This window comes from Crassostrea angulata, chromosome 4 (genome assembly GCF_025612915.1).
Source record: "Crassostrea angulata isolate pt1a10 chromosome 4, ASM2561291v2, whole genome shotgun sequence".
NCBI classification, from domain to species: Eukaryota; Metazoa; Mollusca; class Bivalvia; order Ostreida; family Ostreidae; genus Magallana; species Magallana angulata.
In genome coordinates, this window is record NC_069114.1 from 4,947,776 (window position 1) to 4,959,995 (window position 12,220).

At 34.5% G+C, this 12,220-nt stretch overlaps 1 protein-coding gene across 5 annotated transcripts in view; it reads left to right on the forward strand.

Annotated features, from left to right (window-relative positions):
• Positions 1-12,220, forward strand: part of LOC128180324 (chitin synthase chs-2-like) — a 29,610-nt gene that overhangs the window by 12,745 nt on the left and 4,645 nt on the right. For 4 of the 5 annotated variants that reach the window (XM_052848345.1, XM_052848346.1, XM_052848348.1 and 1 more), the window contains exons 2-10: positions 156-204; positions 4,559-4,778; positions 5,120-5,257; positions 5,407-6,365; positions 6,497-6,688; positions 6,894-6,973; positions 7,428-7,533; positions 7,943-8,096; positions 8,394-8,525. In XM_052848345.1, the coding sequence (XP_052704305.1) occupies positions 156-204; positions 4,559-4,778; positions 5,120-5,257; positions 5,407-6,365; positions 6,497-6,688; positions 6,894-6,973; positions 7,428-7,533; positions 7,943-8,096; positions 8,394-8,525 (2,030 nt within the window). Of the gene's footprint in view, positions 1-155; positions 205-1,613; positions 1,744-4,558; positions 4,779-5,119; positions 5,258-5,406; positions 6,366-6,496; positions 6,689-6,893; positions 6,974-7,427; positions 7,534-7,942; positions 8,097-8,393; positions 8,526-12,220 lie in introns of those variants that run through there. The other variant, XM_052848349.1, reaches the window with a different exon arrangement.

A 12,220-nucleotide genomic window follows, 5' to 3' on the forward strand; every position in this document is an offset into this window, starting at 1 on the left:
CTAAACATTGTTTATGTTAACGATAACGACATTTGATCGAGATCCATTCATTAAGGTGAAACAGTTTGCATTCATTATCAAATTATTTCATTCGACTAGCATCACTTTTATTTGATTTTTTTTTTCGATCTCTCACCTTTGTTTTGTTTTTACAGAAATGGCGTCCCATGACGAAGGGAATCCGAATGGCGACCCACTGCACGGGTATATATACAGTGGTTGGTCATAAATGAGTTCGCAAAATGCCCGACGTTTACGTAGGTCTCGTCATCACCTGAATTTTTAGGACCAATTATTTTTCACAACAAAGTAAAATGACTTAGCAGACATATATGTTACTGTGTATTATATCCTTGGGAGTGAAATAATCATTTCTAGGTTTAGCGATGTACAGGCTTTGTATTGAATAAAACGGGAGACTACTCGAAATGTAAACAACAACTCTTCCTAGGTCACGAAAAATTCGGGTTTCATTTTTAGACCTTTGTACTTGTGTAATCAATATTTTTCCAATGATTTAATGATATTAATGTCTGAACATAATGGATGCCCAAAATTGTGTTGATATTGTGTTCCTTTACGATCTAATTGCAGGCACGTAGCATCGTTTTTGAAAGTGGGGGGGCCAGACTCATTCAAAAAATCTTGACAAGCAAAAAAAAAAAAGAAAAAAAAAAAGGAAAAAGTTACTTTCCAAAATCCTGAAAATCCTAAACCGGGGGGGGGGGGGGGGGGGGGGGGGAGGGAGAAAAAGTTACTTTTAACTTCAGTGAACTTATTTTCAATCCAAATTTTTATATGGTCCCTTAAAAGTGGGGGGGGGGGGGGCCAACTTCATCTTAATTCAATTTTTTGTATGTAAATTTAAGAAAAATCGTTGCTGCCCAAAAAAGTGGGGGGGCCAGGCTCCCCCTGGCCCCCCCTGATGCTACGTGCCTGAATTGGACATAGAATTCCTTTTATCTTTTTTTTGACAAACTATCGGCGATTTGTAAAGTGCCGAACAACGACTGGCGAGAACCTGTCTGATTACGGTTTTATTCAACACCATAGACTCTGATCTTGCAGTAAATCAAGGTTTTCAGTTCTTAAAAGCATATTTTCTGTTATTTCTTGGGACTCTAAAACGGCACTCGGTCATCTAGCGGTGCCCTTTTTCCACACCATTTACTTCGAGTTACAATTTTAGCTTTACTCCGGTCTTTAGTATTTTAAAACTTTACCTCACAGTTTTTCCTGTATATTCCGATCATCCTTCCAGTTTAAGACATTAAAAAATCCAACATCTGACATCTGTATGACGATTTGTTTCTGCCTTCCCCCGGTTGGGTGCCATGTCGGTTTGCAGACAATAATTGTTTACCAAAGTGGGATAACTCAAAAAATAACATCGGCGAAAGCAGCAAAAAAGTCGGAGAATCACAGGACGATTTTTTGATTCTGATTATCGTAGAAAATAGGCTTTATTTTCTTTTTTAAATCTACCTTACAGAAAAAAAGTATGTTACGGCGGCCATTTTGCGAACTCATTTATGGCACGCGACTGTATGTCGTGTTCATTTTTTTTTTATCATACTCTCATGTTGAATACTGAAATCTGATTGTTTCTTCAGACTGAAAGAGTTACAAAATAAGAGAATCACAGAACAACCAAAAACTAACCAAGTTTGTGCAGTAAATTGCAAGTTTTGTATTATGTTGGAGGCAAATGTACACTGCAAGGGTCACTTTTCTTCACGTACAGTATGTTAATTTTTATAAAAATGACACTTATTCTTCAGCATTTTACGTTATAAAGAGTAAAGCGGGAAATGTTGAGATGTCTACCTTATGACGCCATATACGAATGTGCACAAAAAGGCCACTCGAATCGTATCTAGTTGCGTACAGATTGACGAAAGCAAACCCGTGACCTACCTTAACTGTTATATTCAGGCAGTAAGATTCGGGGGGGGGCCTTCCTCATGGAGTTTGCCCCCACTTTTTTGGTAGTATGTAAAAAATAGGTATGAAAAGAAGGAAATTAGGAGCGAAATTGATGTTTTAGACATACTACGCCCCCCCCCCCCCCCCCCCCCCCCCCCGATAAGGATTTTGCTGATTTCGGAAAATTAAATTTTCTCTCTTTTTTTGGTTTTTTTTCCTTTTTGCTTGTCAAGATTTTTTGGATGAGTCTGCCCCCTTTCAAAAATGATGTTACGTGCCTGTTATCAAATATGTTTAGTGTCGTCATTCAACGCATCGCTGTATCGCTGTATCGCCGAAGCGCATACTTTAAAGCGAGATTTGCGATAAAATGAATTTAGCGCTCAATAATATAATTTATAATTAATAACATATGATCTCTAGGAGTAAGGGACTGTGGAATTCTTAAGAGTGTTCATCTTAAGTGTTACCACCATACGATTTACTGTCTTTAATATATTACTTTTTTAATGTCCTTTGTTTGCACAACCTACATTTAAGGAATGATCCGTTTCATATCTAGATTAAATCACCTGATGCCATATAATATTTGTAACACCCGGACGATCTATTTGTTTTTACAGATATGTATTCTTTACTGATTTTTAGGTGCTTTTAAAGATATATGTCTTCTAAGAGGTCAAGGCAGTGTTGCAATTGTATTGTTATTCTTCCCTGAGGTTGTATAATTTTAACAACAAAAAGGATATATTGTCTACAATGTAAACAATAAAAAATACCTATATTTTATCACAAATAAAAAAGGAAGTTTTAAACATATAATTCAAAATTGACAATTTTCTACTTTTCAAAACACTTAAAATTTTCCTTCTCAATTTTCTAAAATGTCTTAAGCTAGAGTAAAAATGTGAATTGTTTAAATCAGATGCCTAGACAGTTTTCATTAACATCTTTTAGGAGTTGTTTATTTATATAGAATTTGAAATAATGGTTGTTTTATTTTAATTGTTATACTTTAAGAAAAAGGCATGCTGTGTTCGAATTTGTTTTTAAAAGTATGCCCGACCTTCTGAAAAGCAGACCCACCACCATCTCTCTATCCCAAAAAATAAATATAGTGAATAATTTACAGTTTTGGTTTTGGTAATTGACAATTACGCCATTGAATTTTTCATAATTTAAAAAAAAATAAAACGTTATGTTTAAAACTAAAATAATTTATTACAATTTTTCTTAGATTACTAAATCACTATATCGAAATGTTTTGATTGTACCGTGTTTAATATTAAATACATTGCTTTCTTCGAATGCGTCCTTCTACCCACTAAAAACCGATTCTACAGTCAGAAAAATGTACTGATCTTGGATTTTTATTTAAGTATAACTATAAACACAATGAACGTAATCTATGTGTACTTGTAGATGTCAGAAAACTTTCATTATCGGCATATGAATATATTGGCAGCGCATCAAACAAAACGGGTATAACAGACCTACATTAGATAGGAATGTACCTGTATTCAAAACAAATATATACTACCATAAATAATGGATCGGACAGTGCAAATTTACTAAGTAAACTTGCTTTATGATCTCTCTCTCTCTCTCTCTCTCTCTCTCTCTCTCTCTCTCTCTCTCTCTCTCTCCACATGGTGTTGAGTTGTATACTATACAATGTATATACATATATATGTATCTGTGTTAGTTCTTGCATCAAATCAAGACTATAAAGTCGTTAGCAGGGACAAATATGATCATTGATCACCGTAAGTGAAGTGATGGTAATAAGGGGAGGAGGGGGGGGGGGGGGGGGGGGGGTAGTAAATGCAAGACATTGAAACTGCTCATATGGCGGAAATATAAAACTTTCAGATGGACATGTTTATTTGGTCGGAAGAAACCCCGTTGTCGCGATTAATTCCTTGTTTACTTAGAGAAATAATACAATGTCATTTACAAATTTCATACATTTTCATCTGTCTTTTTGTTAAATCAATAAATTGTGGTTTTGTATGGTGAAATCTGAAAAAAATGACATACGTCACTACACCTTACTTTTACCCGTTGTTTTTCATGTATTAATTAATTTCAACAGTAAAATCTTCTTATAACGAGGCTCAATATTCTTGGTATTTTCATGATACTTTTCAAATTCGGACAAAGAAGAACTTGGTTTAATTTGATATAAAGGATTTGGAATGTAATCAATAATTTTTAACACGCTATCTTTACGATGCAAATACATCAGATTTGATCCGTTTAGCGAATTGCCCACTAAGCCTTTTTAATGTAGGGACATCAACCCTATGACCCATGTTGCAATATAAATGACAACATCAGCAGACAGTGTGTATTTGAACACAAACGACACTTTACTGCATAATAACCTTCAATAAAAAAGGTAATGCTTATTCCATATTATGAGAACAAATTGTATAAGAAATTCAAGAAGAAGTTATTGAGTGCTTTATAAATTAAAAGCTTGACTTTTATACACTGTATTTGTGGATATAGTCTACTGTCTTTAGAGAAATTCGGGGTTATTGCTGTAAGAATATTCAAAGCAGTAGTAAATTGATACGCTACTTTCAATCAACTTGTTTTAAAATACGACTTTAATTTTTTTTTAAAGATCTGAACACAACACGGAGCTGTGGAACATTTTCCGGAAGGACCGGCTACCGGAAGAGTCCAAGTGGTGTGTGGGGTTCACAGACTCCTTCTTCAGGGTGTTCAAGATCCTGTTCTACATCTTTCTGTTTCTGGTGCTCATTGGGGGCGTTATTGTGACAAGGGGAGGTCTCCAGATCCTGGCCTCTCTACTGGGTGACCATGATAGAAGATTTCCAAATGTACGTTTTTAGGCTTTCGAAGGATTAATTGGTATTGCCATCTGACCGGCGATTTCCTGCGTTTGCTTGTTTCTCTGACAATAGTTGTAATAGTCTGATTAAGAGATTAAAACTTGAATCTTTAAAGAAAAAAAGTCACCGTTACACAGTGCATATCTGACTCATCTTTTATGAAGATTTATCTAGTTGACTGTGAAGTTCAGTCTTAGTTTTCACAAAACGTTTCTTTCGAAAGAATGAAACAAAACTATATTTTAGCGTTTTTCTTTAGAAGTAAACAAAGTGCAACATAACTTAAATTTCTTTGGCGTAGATTATCTTTTATCCATTATATATTTCAGAGGACAGTGACACAAGATTTCATCTCGTACCTGTTCTTCTTCCTGATCGCAGTGCCAGACACATTCAAACTGCTGCAGAGCGTCGGACAATTCGTGTTTGGAAACAGAGAGAGTCCAACATGTGCGAGATTTTTAATGGTAGGGTTCCTATGGTGGTCAACTTTCCGGAATAAAATGCTTAAATAAATGAGAAAATGAAAGTAAAAGAATTAGCTAACGATCCATATAAAAGAGAATATTTATGATACAAGTACTTGTAACCAGAATACGATGTATCTTATTTACAGGTAATCACAAGAGAAGCTCTCCATCTCTTTGGCCTTGGATGTTTGCTTTTCAAGGTCATGCCTTACCTTGACCCCCTTCAAACATGTCTCGTGACCCTCTCAGTCCCTGTCATACCATCAGTTGTTAATCTCGTGTCCTACTGCCATCGTAAAGCATGTCAACTTCGAAACAGTTTAAAGAAGTTTTTCAATATCTTAAGTTCCATTTTCATTCTTACTGCTTTTATTGTAGTAATAATAACGATAGCACAATCAGATAACGTAAAAATCACAAAACGTCAACTGGAGAACGGAGAACTTCTTGCTTGGGTGATACTATCTGTTGTTCTAATGTCTGCTAGATGGATTGAAACCTACTCCTTCTTGTGCAGAAGATTCATAGAAGACAGTAAAGACAAGCGGGTTATTGACAAAGGATATGTGACAACGCACATGTGTTCTAGTTTCTTGAGGATCATTCTACTGATTGCCCTGTTCCCTACTTTATACTGTCCTGACATTCGAGGCATCAATGAAACATACGATGCGTTTATGAATTTAACAAATACAACAGGATCCCTTCCTCTGAACTGCATTGAAATAAATATAACGAATAAGAATATAAACACCACCGTGTTTTGTCTGGAAGAAGGAATATCTTATTGGTTAGTCATTGGTCCATTCTTGGCCCACACTATCGCAGCGTTCTTGACAACCCACTTCGGAGTGTTAGCATGTAGACTACGAATGCAGAGGCTCGGCTTTGCATTACCTTTGACCATTGCTACCCCGCTGTACGTCTTATTGGTGGTCGTATTCAATGAAACAGACGTAACTTTTGCTAACGGCCTCTTACAATTGAAATCGGAAGATAAATGGCTGTTATTTGCGTTTTTCATCATTGGATGGGCAGGCCAGTTTTGGATCTGTCGACATGCATGGTTCAAAAGTCGCCAGGACCGATTGTCGTATGCCAACAAGTAAGAGTTGTTGACCACTTGTAACCGATAAAAACCAAATTGATAAAAACTGGATGCACTCATTTGCATGAAATCTTTGTTGGATGATTTTCCAAAAAAAATAATAATAATTGACATCGTTTCGTTTTCAGGTTATTTGTGTTGCCTCATTACTGTAGCGCTATGGTGGATCTTTCGCTGTTACATAGTCGTAAAAAGAGAAACCAATCCAAGGAGGAGTATAAGGAAGAGATATCTAAAGCAGATAGCAAAGTTTATATCTGTGCTACCATGTGGCATGAAAACAGAATCGAAATGAAGCAAATTCTGATATCCATATTTCGGTACTTCAAAACGCGGTCTTCTATCTGAAATTTTGTAGCAGTTTAAGATAATTTGAAAAATTATGTTCAATAATTTGTTCTTTTGTATATAAATATTTCATACCATTAAGAATGCACAGCGAAACTAACGTTAACGTTTTAAATCTAATTAAATGATAACTTCTTGCATATTCCAATTGCTCTGTTTTACAATTTCCCATCAAAGGTTGGACCACCACCAGTTTCAGTATGAATACAGCAAGAACGTTCTTCATCACGACGAGAAAGACTACTATACATTTGAAGGTATTTACCATTTGATGAATTGCAAACTTTGGAGTCATTCATTTAATAATAACACTTTATTTGTTCCGTGAATTTAGAAAAGATCAACAATTTATGGAAATAGAAAATGACTAATTACCACATAGTTGCAAATTTCGGAAAGCGATAGTAAAATGAAGAATTTGTTAAAGCACGTATTTCCATACAAAACCATAGCTTCTAATGCACCACGAAAATTAAAAGTAACCTCTAAAGTACAAAACATGCGCAGTAATGCAATGACGTATTGATACATGCATAATTGTAACACCACGTCTCCAATTCAGACTAATGCCAAGCGTGTGTATCTAGAGAAATTAACAATTCATTTTGTTTTGAAATTCTTTGAATTTGCAATTTCGTTTATCATCATTAAAATATGAGGTCTCCAAATAAAGAAGACCCATAATTGATTGAGAAATATATTTTCATGTAGCGCATATACCATTTGACGATGCTATGGAAACCAATAACGCTACAAACAAAAGAGGACCAAACGACTTTGTGAGACAATTAATGGAAATTGTGGATGAAGCAGCAAGGTGTGTACATATATGATAAAACGATACTTCAAATTTACCATTAAACATTTTTCATTTTTGTAAACATTACATTTTGTTTCTCAATAAAAAAGGTTTTTGAATATATATATATATATATCATAACCTTGATTTAGGACTTTATTCTTATTTTATTAATTTCGTAGTATTTTTTGTAAAAACAATATAACGCAGTAATCAAGTCAAAAAGGCTAATGTTTGTAAGCCCAGACAAACGTGAAACGCCTATCCAAATTTTAAAAGGTCATTGTTTACAACTGCCCATTTTGTTTAAAATGAATGCCACTTTAATATTCTGTGAACAAGCAATCATTGCATTTGTGTCCAAAAACTCTAAAATACAATTTTATATTAAAGAGAAATTCGGTTAGTGATTTTTTTCATTTCCCAGTGCGTTCTATCAAAGAAAGATTACGTTGCACCCTCCAAAGAAATATGTGACCCCCTATGGAGGGCGTTTGGAATGGGAACTTCCTGGAGAAAACAAACTCATAGTTCATCTCAAAGATAAGGATAAAATCCGTCACAAGAAGAGGTGGTCACAGGTAATTCATAATCATGATATGTCTTTAACACTTGAGAGAACAAATGATAAAGTAAATAGTATGTAAATAGATTATGAGCCAAGAAAAAGCCTTACCCCCCCCCCAAAAAAAAAAAAATTAAATAGGCCAGATATTAAAAACACCAACACAAGGTAACACAACACGATAGATATCATAAATGTAAATAATATCCTTAGATCTTTATTTTATTTATTTATTTATTTACTTTTCATAAAGAAATAACATGCCACAGTGTGTCGATGTGCAAGTGGCTAGCATATTGTTTTGTTTTATTAGATCATGTACATGTACTACTTTATTGGATATGAACTTTTGATGAAGGAGAGAGATCCAACGACTCTAACAAATCCCAACTTTGATGATGTACCTTCAATATTTCAACTGCTAAGTGAGCATGTTAAGCAAAAGGTATGTATAGAATATATTTTTTCATAAAATTTTATTTTTCTCAACAATTGTTAACAACCGAATATAAACAAAATCTAATAAAAATAACAATAAAACATGTAATAATTGTTATAATGATAAAAAGAAATAATATGGGTACTTGTGATGAAAGACATTTCATGTTGTCGAACATATGCTATGTGTATATGATAACTTTATTTTTTTAAGTTTCATATCTTCTATTAGTATCTCTCTTTGCAAAAAAGAAAAGGTTTATTAATATGTTTTACGGTGTGACCGTTGGGGCGAGCGCAGAAGGAACCACACATCTGTCATCATTGTTAAATGCAACCCGTGGACTTGCCCTAACCAAAGGGGAGGGGGGGGGGGGGGGGGCTAGTATACCTTTTGCTCCAACTTCTCATTATTTCAATCTTTTCAATGTAAATTTAGGAACAATTATGTTTGCTTCGAGAAAAAGTGGAAGGGGGGGGGGGGGGGGCTGAACCCTCTGTGATTCTATGTGCCTAATTGTTAGGTCTAACTTTGAAAAAAAGTGGCGGGGGGGGGGGGGGGGCTAACCCCCCCCCCCCCCCCGGTTCAGACGCCTATGCTACCACTGAGCATTAATAAAATGTTAAACAGACTTATTAAAATATTTTGATAGCCACGAAGCTGTATGGGTTTTTTTCATGTAAATACAATTATGTTTTATCATTCCTTTACCTTTTAATAATGATCATTAAAATCAGTAAACAATAGATTGTGTGTCTGTGTTATTTCTCATTTTTTCCCTTGTTACCTCTGTTTTAATTATTTTCCTCTGTGACATCAATTTTGTTTTTTAATCTTTTTAATTTTTGTACGCTATATAAGCGTTGTAGACATGTGCCCTCACCCTTTTCTGGTGTGTGACATCCAATATTATTGAAAGGTTTGACCCCGTATGCAACTATAACAAATACAATCATGTACAATGTAGACATTTTAACAGTTTAATTTTTTTTCTTTTATTTATTCATTCAGTATAAAATGACGTGGCTGCACGAAGATCTGATAATGATTGGACTTTTCTGTTTTAATTATTTTTTGTCACCTACCTAACGTATGCATATATGATTGGATCAATATGGCAGTTAGCTGCAATAATGTAGCCCTCTCCGATTTTTTATATCTGATGTTTACTGGAGAGGGCTACAATTCCACAGGATCTCCGTAATGGTGCAAAATTAATTTTTTAATGCGGCTGACTTCGGTCTGAAAAGATCGATTTCATATTTGACTTCTTTTAGATAAAATGATTTTTTAATTCAGGTTGAACAAATTAACCGTATATAAATCAAAACCAGATAAAACACATCAGCATGTTTACCAGTCGTCTTTTTCAGCAGCCATGACAGTTCTCGCGTGATTTTATGGGATGTACGCTTGGAGTTTTGATGGGCTTGATAACGTGAATGTCAGTGTAAATAATCGATCTTACCTCGTTATATCACTAAAACATCATTTAAGGAAATGGTTTATAATGGAAAATTCATATTTACCGCGTAAATTATGTTTAAAATAGGGGAATTCCTATATTCAGTTCAAGATCCGCTCCTGAATTCTCATTGGCTGTCCCAAAATAAAACCGGTCAAGGTCAGTAAACATGGCAGAAAATTCAATTTTCGTTGTTGACATACACGAAAAATAACCGATATATGCCAAATGTGGACTATACTTGATATTTTTGGATTAATTTATGCCATAGACATCTACAACGTTAGAGTCCAGGTAAGAAATGCAAATGTTATTGTTATCTATAAACGATTTGAGCCGAAATCGTTGCGGGAGTGAATCACTCCCGCACTTGCACCATTACGGAGATCCTAAATCGGGAGAGGGCTACATTATTGCAGCTATATGGCGGTAAATTTAGAATATGGAACATGCATGTGTATTTACTAAGCAAAAAAATTATCAAAACAAAAACTAATTAGCCAGAGTCACCGTTTACACTGATACTGAATACTTCCTACATGTTACATCCAGTACAGATGCTTGATCCACCTCTAAATGTATCGCGGGAAATCACTGTGACGTCATACTTATCTTTCTTTTGCGCTCGACAGTTTTCGTAAATTGTCGAAAAAATTCGGGGAAGGAAATGACATCATTTGTCAGCAAAAGTTCAGATAGGTACAGGTTTTTTTTAGGTAAGCATATTGGTTGCATACTTTGGTGTTTTTGAAGGACTTTTTATTGGTAAAAGGAGAAAGATATATTCGATTTACAGGTAAGAATTTCCTTAGAAACGCTTCCTGTTCCGCCATGTTGCTATGCACCGCAAAGGATCACTGGGATAGTAGAACGTTTTCACACGGGTCCACATTTTCTTTGAACAATGTTCAGATATCAACTCGAATTTCCTCCGTTCGTACACATTGTCTATGGAGCTCGCTACGCGAGCGGCTCTTCGCGCCGCCTCGCTGCGCTTGCTATTAACATAATAATGTTTTACAAACGTTTCATCTCTTATAGATTTTTTTTCTGTACAGATATTTTTTTTGTCTACCAAGCAATAAATATTCAGTTTTGTGAACATTTATTTTTGGATCCTTCACGATCACGTAACTCGTGTATAATATTCATTTTTTTCATAAATGAAGTATCCCTAAGAGCAATACTATACCATCTTTATTTTCTATATTACAATAGTCAGCAATATTTAGAATAAGCCTAGCGGTTTTTTTCCCTATATATCTTCCTTTCATATGAGCCGTTTGATTTTTTTGTTTTACATATACTTGATAAAACATATAGTTTTTTTTTGGCAAAAACAAATGCAATAAATTTGTAGTCAGTGTGAGTGAGACTTATATATCTGTATCTTGCTAGTAAGTTTCGTTTACCCTTCCTAAATAAAAGAGAGACTATTGATATGTTTTGGGTACTTGATATCTTCTGAACATATATTTCCTATAACGCTGAATAAAATAATGGCCCCATATCTGAACAGAAGAATTAATAAACCATTTACACCAGGGGGTTTTCCTTTGTTTTCATTTGAAATACAGTGTCTTTAAATTCTTTGTGTGACGGGAACATGTTTCTATTTTCAGTGTGGTTATTTTTCATAACATCTATGTAGGTAAACAATCGTAAGTCTTTTCGTTCGAAATGTTTTAGAGGTGTATAGACTTGTGTAGACATTAACAATTTTCACTATGGTGGACTTTGTTTTGTTTTCATTTCACCTCCATTTGACCTAAGTACTCTAATAACATTTGGAGTTTGATAATGTTTTTTCACACGTATAAGAACTTGAAGTTTTTTCACCGTTTAAAATCCATTATGCTTTTGATCTTATATGTGCTTTTTTTCATTTTTTCACCATAAAGCAAATATAATCTAATTTCGAGAGATTTTAGTGTTTTTCAATTGTTCAGTCCAGCCTGTTTCTAAAAAGTTGATTTAATTTTCAAACAGTTTTGTATTATCACGTAAAGTCTTACATTTGTATTTTGCAAAATACACCGAGAAATCTTTAACCTTGTGTTTCAGGATCTCCCATCCGTTAATTGCGCCTAATGAGGTGTCTAATGTTCTTACACTTTTTCTAAATAGTGTATTTTGTTTGTTTGCTTGTTTGTTTTGGTTTTTATTTTTTAGTTTTTTTTTTTCTTTGTTTTTTTTTCATTTTAACAATATGATACATTTAATTTACGATACCCTA